The sequence below is a fragment of the Salmo salar genome, chromosome ssa10 (genome assembly GCF_905237065.1).
Source record: "Salmo salar chromosome ssa10, Ssal_v3.1, whole genome shotgun sequence".
Taxonomy (NCBI): Eukaryota; Metazoa; Chordata; class Actinopteri; order Salmoniformes; family Salmonidae; genus Salmo; species Salmo salar.
In genome coordinates, this window is record NC_059451.1 from 37,901,384 (window position 1) to 37,916,555 (window position 15,172).

Genomic DNA, 15,172 nt, shown 5'->3' on the forward strand with positions numbered 1-15,172 from the left:
GTAACGGCTGTCGTATAGAGGAAACCAACGCGCAGCGTGTTGAGTGCTCATAATTACTGTTTATTAAACTCAGAACACTAAAGAAAATAACAAAGAGAAAACGATCAGCTAACAGTTCTGTCAGGTACTGAAGACTACACAGAACACAACTAAACAGAATACAACTGCCCACAAACACACTAGAAAAAACCCCAACATAAATATGATCTCCAATTAGAGACAACGCAAACCAGCTGCCTTTAATTGGAGATCATCCCAAAAACCTCCAACATAGAAATAGAATACTAGAACAAAACATAGAAATAGAAAACATAGACAAACCACCCAAAACACCCCCTGTCACGCCCTGACCTACTCTACTATAGAAAATGACATCTTACTAGGGTCAGGACGTGACAGTACCCCAACCCCCCCCAAAGGTGCAGACTCTGAATGCAACTAAAAAACAACAAAAGAAACCACAAAACAAAAAGGGAGTGTAGGGAGGGTGACAATTGTCTATGGCGGCTCTAGTGCAGTACCCAGAACCTTACCATCCAGCAGATCCTCCAGCAGCGGAGGTGGCTCCGGTTCGGGGTGTAACCCCCGCTCCGCCTGCAGATCCCTCTGCTTCTGTACCACTGGACCGTGGATCGTCGTCGGATGAACCGGACTGTAGATCATCGCCGCAGGCTCTGTACTGCAGACCGCCGCTGGAGGTTCTGGGCTGTGGGCCGCCGCTGAAGACTCCGGGCTGTGGGCCGTCGCTGAAGACTCTGGGCTGCGGGCCGTCTCTGAAGACTGCGGGCCGTCTCAGGAGGTTCCGGACTGCGGGCTGGCTCAGGAGGTTCCGGACTGCGGGCCGGCTCAGGAGATTCTGGACTGCGAGCCTGCTCAAGAGGTTCTGGACTGCGGGCCGGCTCAGGAGGTTCCGGACTGCGGACCGTCTCAGGAGGTTCCGGACTGCGGACCGTCTCAGGAGGTTCCGGACTGTGGACTGTCTCAGAAGGTTCCGGACTGTAGGCCGTCTCAGGAGGTTCCGAACTGTGGACCGTCACTGCAGGCTCCGTGCCATGGATCATCACTACAGGTTCAATGCCATGGATCATCGCTGGAGGCTTCGTGCCATGGATTATCTCTACAGGCTCCGGGCCATGGATCATCCCTACAGGCTTCTTGCCATGGATTATCCCTACAGGCTCCGGGCCATGGATCATCCCTACAGGCTTCTTGCCATGGATCATCTCTACAGGCTTCGGACCATAGATCATCACTGGAGGCTTCTTTCATGGAGCTGGAATAGGTCTCACCGGACTAGGGAACGTCGCTGGGAGTTCTGGACTAGGGAACGTCGCTGGAGGCTTCTTTCGTGGAGCTGGAATAGGTCTCACTGGACTAGGGAACGTCGCTGGGAGTTCTGGACTAGGGAACGTCGCTGGAGGCTCCAGACTGGAGAGCGTCGCTGGAGGCCGGGTGTGCATAGCAGGCACAGGGTATACTGGGCCATGGAGGTGCACTGGAGATCTGGAGCTTATGGCTGGCACAACCCGTCCTGGCTGGATAACCTCCGTAGCCCGACAAGTGCGAGGCGTTGTGACAGGTCGCACAGGTTTGTGTTTCCGAACTGTGGGTACCGTGCGTAGAGCTGGCGCAGGATAACCTGGGCCGAAAAGACGCACTGGAGACCAGGAATGCTGAGCAGGCATACTCCTTCCTGGCTGAATGCCAACTCTAGCACGGCACCTGTGAGGAGCTTGCACCGAGCACACCGAGCTGTAGCTGCGCACTGGCGACACAGTGCGTATCTCAGCATAACATGGTGCTTGCTCGATCACTCGCCCCCCACAGTAAGCACAGGGAGTTGGCTCAGGTCTCCAACCTGACTCTGCCAATCTCCCCGTGTGCCCCCCCCCCCCTGTCTCTCGCACTTGCCTAGTGGTTTGTACAGCACCTCATAATAACGCCGCTCCGCTTTAGCTGCCACACAGGTCCCGTGTGGCTCATTTGGTAGAGCATGGTGTTTGCAACACCAGGGTTGTGGGTTCGATTCCCACGGGGGACTAGTACGGAGAAAAAATGTATGAAATGTATGCATTCACTACTGTAAGTCGCTCTGGATAAGAGCGTCTGCTAAATGACTAAAGTAAAAATGTCAATCTCCTCCCTCGGATGGCGATACTCCCCAGCCTGCCTCCAGGGTCCTTTTCCGTCCAGAATTTCTTCCCAGGTCCATTCATCTGCACGCTGCTTGGTCCTTTTGTGGTGGGCAGTTCTGTAACGGCTGTCGTATATAGGGGACCAAGGCGCAGCGTGTTGAGTGCTCATAATTACTGTTTATTAAACTCAGAACACTAAAGAAAATAACAAAGAGAAAACGATCAGCTAACAGTTCTGTCAGGTACTGAAGACTACACAGAACACAACTAAACAGAATACAACTGCCCACAAACACACTAGAAAAAAACCCCAACATAAATATGATCTCCAATTAGAGACAAAGCGAACCAGCTGCCTCTAATTGGAGATCATCCCAAAAACCTCCAACATAGAAATAGAATACTAGAAAAAAACATAGAAATAGAAAACATAGACAAACCACCCAAAACATCCCCTGTCATGCCCTGACCTACTCTACTATGGAAAATGACATCTTACTAGGGTCAGGACGTGACATAGACCTTACAGTGAAATGCTTACTTACAAGTCCTTAACCAACAATGCAGTTTTAAGAAAATACCCCAAAAAAGTAAGAGATAAGAATAACAAATGAATAATGAGCAGCATTAGATAACAATAGCGGGGCTATATACAGGGGGTACAGGTACAGAGTCAATGTACAGAGGCACCGGTGTCGAGGTAATTGAGGTAATATGTACATGTAGGTAGAGTTATTAAAGTGACTATGCATAGATAATAACAGAGAGTAGCAGCAGCGTTCCATTCTAAATAAATCACAGACAGTGTCACCAGCAAAGCACAGCCACACCATCACACCTCCTCCTCCATGCTTCACGGTGGGAACCACACATGTGGAGATCATCCGTTCACCTACTCTGCATCTCACAAAGACACGGCGGTTGGAACCAAAAATTTGGACCCATCAGACTCAAGGACAGATTTCCACCGATCTAATGTCCATTGCTCGTGTTTCTTGGCCCAAGCAAGTCTTCTTCTTATTGGTGTCCTTCAGTAGTGGTTTCTTTGCAGCAATTCGACCATGAAGGCCTGATTCATGAAGGCCTGAGTCTCCTCTGAACAGTTGTTGTTGAGATGTGTCTGTTCCTCCTACTCTGTGAAGCATTTATTTGGATAGCAATTTCTGAGGCTGGTAACTCGAATGAAATTTTCCGGATTGACTTACCGTCATGTCTAAAGTAATGATGGACTGTCATTTTTCTTTACTTATTTGAGCTGTTCTCACGATAATAAGGCTTTGGTATTTTACCAAATAGGGCTATTGTCTGTAAACCACACCTACCTTGTCACAACACAGCTGATTGGTTCAAACGCATTAAGAAGGAAAGAGATTTCACAAATTAACGTTTAACAAGGCACATCTGTTAATTGAAATGCATTCCAGGTGACGACCTCATGAAGATGGCTGAGAGAATGCCAAGAGTTTGTAAATCTGTCATCAAGTCATAGGGTGGGATCCCCATTAGCTGTTGCAAATGCAGCAGCTACTCTTCCTGGGGTCCACAGAAAAGTACACCTTTCTACCTGACCAACTGCTAACTGAAGCAGTAACTCAGAATATTGTAATATGTTAAGCTTTACAAAAAAAGCTATATACATAGGGTATGCCACAAATGGCACCCTATTCCTTATATAGTGCACTACGTTTGACCAGGGCCTATATTGCACTGTATAGAGAGTAATAGAGAGACATTTGGGACTTCACCACAGTCAGTTACTGTATGAAGTGTATTGACAGGATTTGATATCAGCTGAAATACAGGAGCTGTTCTAGAAGCATCACACACACACACACACACACACACGCACGCACGCATGCCCGCACACACACACACACACACACACACACACACACAGCTAGTAAAAAAACAAGGCTGAGGGCTCTTCAAATGTGTCAGAATGCAAAGTCAATTTTCCTTGCCTATGTAAATTCAGCCGCCTGCGCCAAACGTTAGCATGGTATCTCTGCCTCACAGAGGTACACATGGTGGCAGCCCTCTGGGCTTTTGTCTTTCTGTCTGACTGTTCTGTGGGTACCTGTTTTGTTTCTGGGAGAAATGGGAATGCGGCAGTGTCGGCGATAGAGTGTGATTGCAGTGACATGCACAGTAACTGATATTCACGTCAGCGGGGTGCATTAGCAGTAATGTGTGTGATTTGTCAGAGTGACGCAGTGAAGGCTTTACCTAACAGGCTGTTAAATAAGATGTACGCTCAACCTCTCTCACCATTGTCATTGTTATCAGCAAGCAGACTGGGGCCCACATGCCTTCCCAGCTAGTCAGTCAACCAGTCAGTCAGTCAGTCAGTCAGCCAGTCAGTCAGTCAGGAGGAAACCACCAGAATGTACAGCCTTTTTTCAGTTTGTGTGTGTGAGAGAGAAAGTGGGAGAGAGTGAAAGAGGGTGTGAGAGATAGAAAGAGGGAGTGAGAGAGAGGGAAAGAGAGAGAGGTGGGGCATAGAGAGAGAGAGGCAATACAGTGAATGGGTTGGGGAGAGAAGGAGAAAGAGAGAGCAAGACAGAGACAGAGAGGTGAGACAGTGAAGGGGTTGGGAGAAGAGAGAGAGAGAGAGAGAGAGAGAGAGAGAGAGAGAGAGGCTAGACAGTGAAGGAGTTGGGAGAGAGAGAGAGAGGCTAGACAGTGAAGGGGTTGGGGAGAGAGAGAGAGAGACTAGACAGTGAAGGGTTGGAGAGAGAGAGAGAGAGAGAGAGAGAGAGAGAGAGGGGCTAGACAGTGAAGGGGTTGGGAGAGAGAGAGAGAGAGAGAGAGAGAGAGAGAGAGAGAGAGAGAGGCTAGACAGTGAAGGGGTTGGGGAGAGAGAGAGGCTAGACAGTGAAGGGGTCAGGGAGAGAGAGAAAGAGGCTAGACAGTGAAGGGTTGGAGAGAGAGAGAGAGAGAGAGAGAGGCTAGACAGTGAAGGGGTCAGGGAGAGAGAGAAAGAGGCTAGACAGTGAAGGGTTGGAGAGAGAGAGAGAGAGAGAGAGAGGCTAGACAGTGAAGGGGTCAGGGGGAGAGAGAGGCTAGACAGTGAAGGGGTTGGAGAGAGAGACAGGCTAGACAGTGAAGGGGTTGGGAGAGAGAGAGAGAGAGAGAGAGAGGCTAGACAGTGAAGGGGTTGGAGAGAGAGAGCGAGGCTAGACAGTGAAGGGGTTGGAGAGAGAGAGAGAGAGAGAGGCTAGACAGTGAAGGGGTCAGGGAGAGAGAGAGGCTGGACAGTGAAGGGGTTGGAGAGAGAGAGAGGCTAGACAGTGAAGGGGTTGGGGTAGGGAGAGAGAGAGGCTAGACAGTGAAGGGGTTGGAGAGAGAGAGGGAGAGGCTAGACAGTGAAGAGGTCAGGGAGAGAGAGAGAGAGGCTAGACAGTGAAGAGGTCAGGGAGAGAGAGAGAGAGGCTAGACAGTGAAGAGGTCAGGGAGAGAGAGAGAGAGGCTAGACAGTGAAGAGGTCAGGGAGAGAGAGAGAGAGGCTAGACAGTGAAGAGGTCAGGGAGAGAGAGAGAGAGGCTAGACAGTGAAGAGGTCAGGGAGAGAGAGAGAGAGGCTAGACAGTGAAGAGGTCAGGGAGAGAGAGAGAGAGAGGCTAGACAGTGATGGGGTCAGGGAGAGAGAGAGAGAGGCTAGACAGTGAAGAGGTCAGGGAGAGAGAGAGAGAGAGGCTAGACAGTGATGGGGTCAGGGAGAGAGAGACAGGCTAGACAGTGATGGGGTCAGGGAGAGAGTATGTGTTTGTTTTTCAGATGACGTGAGATCAGTACTCAGAGCTAAAATGTCAATAATTAAATAAGAATCTAGTTGGTCATTATTTAGTTGGACCAGAGCAGAGCCTTTGTCCAGTGCCAGGGATAAATCAGGGCTCAGATGAATCATCAACCTGCATTGCGTAGCTAGCCCATACCCTGCCTGCCATATGTTCTGCTCTCTCCCTCACTGTGTCATATACTGTAGTATAGTCTACTTCTATATACTGTATGACTACATTTTCCCACCATGAAACATTGTTTAAACATCATCCAATAGTTTCTGGACAGCCTCCTCCATTTTCTTCTTCCTTATTTGATGATAAGGAAGCTAATATCTGATTTACTAGCTTGTATAGTAGATATTTCCTATTTCCTCTCATCCAGCAGAAGCCTACATACAGAACACTCTCTTCCCCCCCACTTACCTGCTGGAGGTGAATATGAAGCTGCAACATTGTGTGTGTAGGTGTGGGGTCCAGCTACATTGTTCTATTTCCTTCTGTAGGTTCTGCCCTCTCTGTGTCTAGGGGGCTGGAGGTCGCGACCTCAGGCTGGGTATATTCAGGGATGCTGACACAGAGGTGTGTTTCGGCTCTGTTCACCGCTGTGATTCCTTGATTTTATCAGCACAGCTCTCCTTGGCCATTAGGTGGCCCTGAGGTGGCAGAGCCACGGCTGAGAGGTGATTTTAGGACTGTACAAACAGCCCGGGGTGAAGCCAGAGTTCTGTGGGATCACAGAGGGCTGCTTTTATTACAAAACGGGCATTGAAAAAGATGGGGAATGAGTTGTGGTGCCTCCAAAAATATCACAGGGAAGATGACAGTCCCTCTCTCTCTCTCTCTCTCTCTCTCTCTCTCTCTCTCTCTCTCTCTCTCTCTCTCTCTCTCTCTCTCTCTCTCTCTCTCTCTCTCGCTCTCTCTCTATCTCTCCTTCCCCCTCTCTCCTGCTCTCTCTATCTCCCTCCCTCCCTCCCCTTCTCTCCTTCCAACTCTCCCTCCATCAGTCTGTAGACCCAGGCCAGCAGTTCACATGGGAACACTCTAACCTGGAGGTGAACAAGCCAAAGAACCGCTATGCAAACGTCATTGCCTACGACCACTCCAGGGTCATCCTCGCCTCCGTCGACGGTATGTTTGGTTGATTTGTTGTGGTTGTTGTTGTGATGTGTTTTGGAGGTTTGTTTGGCTTTTTAAGGCTGGATGTGGGGAGGTAATGTGTTATTAAGTGAGCATATCTCAATAAAGAGTTTTATTGTAGTGGGGTGTTTAGAGGTTATGTTTTGCTTTTTAAGGAGGGGTGGGGGGAGGTCACAAAGAGGTGGGAGGGATTGTGATGTTATTACTAAGTGAGGCTGTCTTAATAAAGAGAATCCAAAGTCAAGTCTGTAGACAGTAATCTCCCACCCACTGCAAAGTCACAACAACAACAGTACACCCAATCCCCAGGTGTGACAATGCCTCTCCATCACTCACTGTCTGTCTGTCTCTGTTTGGAGTCAGTTAGTGATGTAAATGATAATGCATCCTGATGGTTGTGAATGGCTCTGTCTCTCTTCTCTCTGTGTTGTCCTGTGTGGGCCTGTCTCATGCTGTGAAGGGGGTGTTGATACCCTGCCAGCCTGCTAGGCTGCATCCGAAATGGCAGCTTATCCCCTATATAGTGCATTACCATATGGGCCCTGGTCAAAAGTAATGTACTATATAGGGTATACGGTGCCATATAGGAAGAAGGAATGGAGTGGCAGTGCCCTATGGGCCCTGGTCAAAATAAGTGCACTATACAGTGAATAGGGTGCCATTTGGGATGTTGCCCTAATGTTTCCTAACACTGTGTTCCTTCACCGTGTTACAGGAGTGCCAGGTAGTGACTACATCAACGCTAACTACATAGACAGCTACAGGAAGCAGAACGCCTGCATCGCTACACAGGGCCCGCTTCCTGAAACCCTGAGTGACTTCTGGAGGATGGTGTGGGAGCAGAGGACCAACACTATCGTCATGATGACCAGACTGGAGGAGAAGTCACGGGTGAATATACACACACACTACAATGTCAGCACACTCACAACCATGTGCATGTACACATTCTGGGCTGAACAGACACCATACACACAACACTGTCTCAGGACACACACACACAACACGACCGTTGATTCACCCTGCACTCACAGACTGTAACAGTCCCAGTAGTCTCACCTTGGTCTCTAATGGACAGGAGGTTTGAGGGTCGACTGTAAGGTGTAAAACCCTAAACGAGGAGTTTGAATAGACTCAGAAAATAAATCACATGGTGACTGCATGATGACAGCTTAGAGAGAGGGAAGTGTGTAGGTGTAAAGGGTGCCACACGAGCACACACACACACACACACACACACACACACACACACACACACACACACACACACACACACACACACACACACACACACCTTCTCTAGCCTGATTAATAACAGTGGAACTAAAGGGCATCCCATAGTGGTACACCTTTATAAGCACAGACAAAGTTCATCATGTTCCTGCCAAACTTAATATCACACGTCTCTTTAGACCCATGAGGGGTCAACTCATCATTAAATGACCTTTCACCTTTGAACCTTTGCCCCTGTTATTTATCACCAGCACAGCATGGTGTCACTTCTGGCAACATCCCAGCACCACCTCTTTGTCGTCTAACCTCTATCCACCTCAGCTATCTTTCTGACTAGAGAGGACCTGAAAAATCTACGGACAGTCACAGGAAGTCATGTGACTGTCCGTAGCAGCTGACATGGGGGACGCAGTGACACCCCCGCCTCCCCTCCAGAGTGATCACCTGTCCACTCCGCTCCATTCTGTTCTGTTTCATTAAGCGACCAGAGCACAGGAGCCTGGAGTAATGTCAGGGACAGCAGTCATTTCCAACTGCCTCTTAGCTAGTCTGGGTTAAAGTGGTAGAATGCACCTGTAGGCTAAACAGATAAAACATCACCAAACAGGAATTGTATTATCTGTCTACATGGTCTGTGTTAGTAGGAAATGCACCAGACGCCTACTTTTCACAGCAGATTTTGGTTTGTGGCTGCCATGTGCTCAGTCAGATAGGTCACTTAGCTCTTGGCTCTTGGTTGTGTTTGGGAAGTCCAGTGAAATTATGTGTCCAGGTGGTAATCCTGCTGTCCACCAGAATGTCCAATCACAATGCCCTCTCACAATGCCCCGATCAATGGCCCTGAAGCACCGGGCTGCTGTCCAATCAGAATGCCCTGACTAATGGCCCTGAAGCACCAGCCTGCTGTCCAATCAGAATGCCCTGACTAATGTCCCTGGAGCCACCAGCCTGCTGTCCAATCAGAATGTGCTAACTAATGTCCCTTTGGGGTGGAGGTTTGGAGGAGTAAAATAAAGGTTAAATAAAGGTTAAATAAATAAATAAAGGAAGAGAGGCACAAGTCACGCTCTGAGCTCCAGGGTTCTCCAGGGCTTAGGCCAGTTCCAATGTTACCACAGCCCCCCCTGGACAGGACTGTGTAGCGGAAGCCCCCCATCTGCCTGGCCCATGCCAGCTAGGGTCTCTGGGCCTGTAGTCCCATAGAGCTAGGCCCCTAAACTCCAGCTGGCTATCTCTCCTCTCTCCCCCCAGGACATGAAGGATAGCACAGTGGAGCGGAAGCAAGCTGTCACACTTCACTCAGCCTAAGTCCTTGTCCCATGTCTTCTCTCTCACAGCCCTTAGTTCCTGACTGTCCCATTACCCTAACACAAGCCTCTTCAGCCTCAGTCCCTGTCTCATTCTGCTTCCCTCATTCCAGTGCTCCTACACTAAGTCCAATATCTTCATTGTCCTGTGTCTGTGTGTTTGTGTCTGTAACAGGTGAAGTGTGACCAGTACTGGCCCAGTCGGGGTACAGAGACCTATGGAATGATCCAGGTGACCATGTTGGACACTGTGGAGCTGGCTACCTACAGCGTACGCACCTTCGCCCTCTATAAGGTAAGGAATAGCATGTACTGTATCCCAAAAATGACCAGCTCTTGACCAGCTGGAGGGCAATGATTCCGGAATGTGTTCTCGAGCCATTATCAAATCTCATGCTAGCTAACATGTTGTAAATATGAATGTCTGTCAGAGAGACTACCCAGAATGTGGCCACCAGTGTGTGTCTGTGGTGTTCTGATATGTTGCTCTACCAGAATGGCTCCAGCGAGAAGAGAGAGGTTCGTCAGTTCCAGTTCATGGCCTGGCCGGACCATGGAGTGCCTGAGTACCCCACCCCCACCCTGGCCTTCCTCCGCAGGGTCAAGGCCTGCAACCCCACAGATGCAGGACCCATGGTGGTCCACTGCAGGTAAACCCCATCTCAGACCTGCTTCAGAGATATGTTTGACCTGATGATGACCTAAGTATTGTAACAAACCATATGGGAGAATACATTTCAGTGTTTGTGGTGTTTTTGAGTTTATTTTTGCCTAACATATTATTTAATCTCCAGTACCGGCTCAGAAACATAGGTTGACATTTATATTTACCGTTATTTCAACAGGGAAGTCATGTTGAGACTAAAGTTTATTTTACAAATGAGCCCTGCACAATAGAAAACAAGCACATACAACAACTGTACATATTTTGATGTACTGGAGGTAGCACTGCTGGGAGCTGGCACAGCCACAAAGTCATCAAATCTGATTTTAAACCTAACCCTAACCTAATTCTTACAATATAGCCACTGGCCCATCTAGTGGAAATCACTCAGCCCTGCCTCCAGGACAAGATTCATCCCAATAAACATCAACCTGCCTCAGAAACATTGAATGTGTGCATGTAATCTCTTCCAATGCCAGATTTGTGAGTTTTTCAGTGTAGTTACAGTCGTTTCTGTCTGTGTCTGTGCAAGGCTCTACAGTTACAGTTACCTGTCTCTCCCCACAGTGCTGGTGTAGGTCGGACCGGTTGCTTCATCGTGATTGAGGCCATGCTGGAGCGTATGAAGCATGAGAAGTCAGTGGATATCTACGGTCATGTGACGTGTATGAGAGCTCAGAGGAACTACATGGTGCAGACGGAGGACCAGTACATCTTCATCCACGAGGCCCTGCTAGAGGCAGCCACCTGCGGTAACACAGAGGTCCCTGCACGCAACCTGTACGCACACATCCAGAAACTCACCCAGGTCACGCCCGGAGACACGGTCACTGCCATGGAGCTAGAGTTTAAGGTAGGTAGTAGCTGTCCTCCTGAACATAACAATACAGTTCAGTTCTATGTTATAAACCTAGCTAGAAAAGTGGTGGACGGTTCGCAACCTTTAGTACTAACAACGGACTTGTGATTCCATTTGGACTTGCTCAGGCTTGGACTTGCTAGGGAGCTGGGATTCAACTTAGACTTGAGGTTAAGTGACTTAACTGGTACAGTTACTAATTGGAGCATTTAGTTAAAAGCAGTAGAACAGTTGTTGTTGTTGTTGGTGGTGTCTCAGTCTGTACGATGCAGTGGGAGCAGGAAGTTAATGTCTCAGTGTGTTTGGGAGCATTTTCATCCTCACACTGTAACTCTGAAATGAATAGAATCTCCTAGGAGGGGCGTTCTGTTTCAGTGTTTCAGAGGCTTATCTTCTGGACTGGGGATGAGAGACTGAACTAGAGGGAGGGGGCTGTGGGAGGGAGAGTGAGACAGAGAGAAAGAGAGTGATCTAGTGAGGGAGGAGTGTGGAGACAGGCTGACTGTCTGACAGCCTGTAGATAAAGGCTCAATGGGTTGGAGAGCTGATGCATCCTGGGATTGGGCCTACACCACTGGGCTCCAACGACTCTATTGGACCCCATCACATACTCACTATCTGCGTCCCAAATGGCAGCATGTTCCCTATATAGACCCATAGTAGTGCACTGTGTAGGGATTACAATGCAATTTGGGACGCCGCCACTCACAGCCTCCCGCCATAGGAAAACAAAACAGCTCTAACCAGCCTCCTCCTCTGAGACACGCCGCCTCAACCCAAATGATGTGGGTCAAACTTGTTCAGCAAGCAGGAGGATTGTAAGTCCTCACTCCACTGGCAGTTCTGAAACGGACACTTTGCTTTCTTGCTACTGACAGAGTATAATATCATCAGAACATCATCAGCAGTGCCAGCAACAAAAAAACTCCCCCTTTCAGTTTTCAATGTCTTGTTTGGTTTAGTTTTATTTCGTCGCAGTGGCATGGATACAGTCAGCTTGTGTATCTATCTTCACAGGCGTCCCGAATGTTGTGTGGGAGTGTTTTTTGACTCTCTGACGTCTCCGTTCGTGGCTGTGGCTGTGCTGTCGACACTAGTTTTTACGGAGAGAGAGAGGTGTTGTCAGCGTCAGCAGGTTGTTATTTGAAGCTGTAGAACAAAGGGGCTCAGCTCAAAGCTCATCATTTTCATGCATCAATAAGAGTGTTAGCCCCCAACCCCGTGCCCTTCGACATTCCTGCTCACACACAGCAATGCTAGGCTGGCTGGGATCCCCAGCTTTAGCACTTTGAAGAGACAGGGGCTAGATAGAAGGGAAGGAAGGTGGGCGTCAGGAAAAGCTGTGGCAACAGTCATCTTCAGGTTAGAGGCATAGAAATATAATTACTAGAATGGGAAAAAGACTCGCACCTTCATGGGTGCAGTCAATTTTAGTATTTATATTTCTATGGTTATGGGTTGGTGTTTCTCTACAATAGCACACAGTTCTTTAATCTGATCCAAAATTGTATCTTTAATCTGTCCATTCCTCTTCCCTTCCTTCTCCAGAAACTGGCCAACTCCAAAGCACATACCTCAAGATTCATCAGTGCCAACCTGCCCTGTAACAAGTTCAAGAACCGGCTGGTGAACATCATGCCTTTTGAGTCCACCCGCGTGAGTCTGCAGCCTATCAGAGGAGTGGAGGGCTCCGACTACATCAATGCCAGCTTCATCGACGGATACAGGTAAGATAGAGGGGTTGAGGAGAGAAGGAGCGATGAGAGGAGAGGGGAGAGGGGAGTGGAGGGGAGAAGAGGATAGGGAGAGGAGAGAGGAGAGGAGAGCAGGGAGGAAAAGAGGAGGGGAGAGCAGAAGAGACGGGGAGGGGGCGAGGTTCAGGGCCAGAGAGGAGATGGGAGGAGGTAGAGGGGAGGAGGTAGGGGAGGAGAGGGGAGGATAGAAGAGGGGATTCAGACTCAGACTGTGAGAAAACAAGACATTACATATTCTGAAGACTAGAATAAGTGAGATGGGGTGATGGTGAGAATGGAGAAGAGGAAATAGAAATAGAGAAGAGAGAATCCATCCTGCACAGCTCCTCAAATGAGTGAGGAGGTGGACCTTTCCTGCAGCGACTGACAGCAGTGAATTATGGTGTGAAATGGAGGCCAGTATTTTCCTGCCTCTCTTGCCTTAGTCTTGTCAGTTGTCAGGACAAATTGGTTGTATTGGCAGTACTGTCCATTCCTTCTCACACTTCTCCTGTGGTAAATAAATAGTCTGATTGTGACAGGTGACAAACCCCTCCTCGGAGAGGAATACAGTGATTACCTATTGTGATAGCTCTGTTTATGTCTGCTGATACCCACAATCCTTTACTCTACAACTGTCCATCTATGGGAATCTGCCCAGCAACACTCAATGGAAGATGTATGGTTCTAAAAAATGACGTTTTCTATGAATTTAAAGACATTTGTTCATATTTGGAGAAAGAATATTGAAAAGGAGCACCTATTGTTTTCAGAGTTACAGTTCATTTGGAAAGTATTCAGACCCCTTGACTTTCTCCACATTTTGTAACCTTACAGCCTTATTCTAAAATTGATTAAATTGTTTTTTTTCCCTCATCAATTTATGTACAATAACCCATAATGACACAGCAAAAACTGAAATATTACATTTACATAAGTATTCAAACCCTTTACTCAGTACTTTGTTGAAGCACCTTTGGCAGCGATTACAGCCTTAAGTCTTCTTGGGTATGACGCTACAAGCTTGGCACACCTGTATTTGGGGAGTTTCTCCCATTCTTCTCTGCAGATGCACAACTATTTTCAGGTTTCTCCAGAGATGTTTGATTGGGTTCAAGTCCGGGCTCTGGCTGGGCCACTCAAGGACATTCAGAGACTTGTTCCGAAGCCACTCCTGTGTTGTCTTGGCTGTGTGCTTAGGGACATTGTCCTGTTGGAAGATGAGCCTTCGCCGCAGTCTGAGGTCCTGAGCACTCTGGAGCAGGTTTTCACCAACGATCTCTCTGTACTTTGCTTCGTTCATCTATCCCTCGATCCTGACTAATCTCCCAGTCCCTGCCGCTGAAAAACATCCCCACAGCATGATGCTGCCACCACCATGCTTCACCGTAGGGATGGTGACAGGTTTCCTCCAGACGTGTTGCTTGGCATTCAGGCCATCAGACCAGAGAATCTTGTTTCTCATGGTCTGAGAGTCCTGTAGGTGCCTTTTGGCAAACTCCAAACAGGCTGTCATATGCCTTTTACTGAGTAGTGGCTTCCGTTTGGCCACTCTACCATAAAGGCCTGATTGGTGGAGTGCTGCAGAGTCCTTCTGGAGGGTTCTCCCTTCTCCACAGAGGAACTCTGGAGCTCTGTCAGAGCGACCATCGGGTTCTTGGCCACCTCCCTGACCAAGGCCCTTCTTCCCCAATTGCTCAGTTTGGCCAGGCGGCCAGCACTAGGAAGAGTTTTGTTGGTTCCAAACTTCTTCCATTTAAGAATGATGGAGGCCACTGTGTTCTTGGGGATCTTCAATGCTGCAGAAATTTTTTTGGTACCCTTCCCCAGATCTGTGCCTCGACAAAATCCTGTCTCAGAGCTCTATGGACAATTCCTTCAACCTCATGGCTTGTTTTTTGTTCTGAAATGCATTGTCAACTGTGGGACCTTATATAGAGAGGAGTGTGCCTTTTCAAATCATGTCCAATCAATTGAATTTACATTTGAGTCATTTAGCAGACGCTCTTATCCAGAGCGACTTACAGTAGTGAATGCATACATTTCATACATTTTTTCTCCGTACTGGTCTCCCGTGGGAATCGAACCCACAACCCTAGCGTTGCAAACACCATGCTCTACCAACTGAGCCACACGTGGACTCCAATCAAGTTGTAGAAACATCTCAAAGATGATCAATGGAAACAGAATGCACCTGAGGTCACATTTCGAAACTCATAGCAAATACATTTTCATTATGGGGTAACGTTATTGTGTATAGATTGATGAGGATTTTTTCAATTTAATCATTGTAGAATAAGGCTGTAACGTAACAAAATGTGGA

General features: G+C 48.2%; 1 protein-coding gene across 17 annotated transcripts in view; it reads left to right on the plus strand.

The window, feature by feature from the left end:
- The window catches only part of ptprfa (protein tyrosine phosphatase receptor type Fa), a 370,993-nt gene that overhangs the window by 349,636 nt on the left and 6,185 nt on the right, over positions 1-15,172 (plus strand). For all 17 annotated transcript variants that reach the window (XM_045687724.1, XM_045687725.1, XM_045687723.1 and 14 more), the window contains 6 exons: positions 6,921-7,044; positions 7,769-7,944; positions 9,769-9,888; positions 10,089-10,243; positions 10,825-11,110; positions 12,665-12,843. In XM_045687724.1, coding sequence (XP_045543680.1) covers positions 6,921-7,044; positions 7,769-7,944; positions 9,769-9,888; positions 10,089-10,243; positions 10,825-11,110; positions 12,665-12,843 — 1,040 coding nt within the window. The remainder of the gene's footprint in view (positions 1-6,920; positions 7,045-7,768; positions 7,945-9,768; positions 9,889-10,088; positions 10,244-10,824; positions 11,111-12,664; positions 12,844-15,172) is intronic.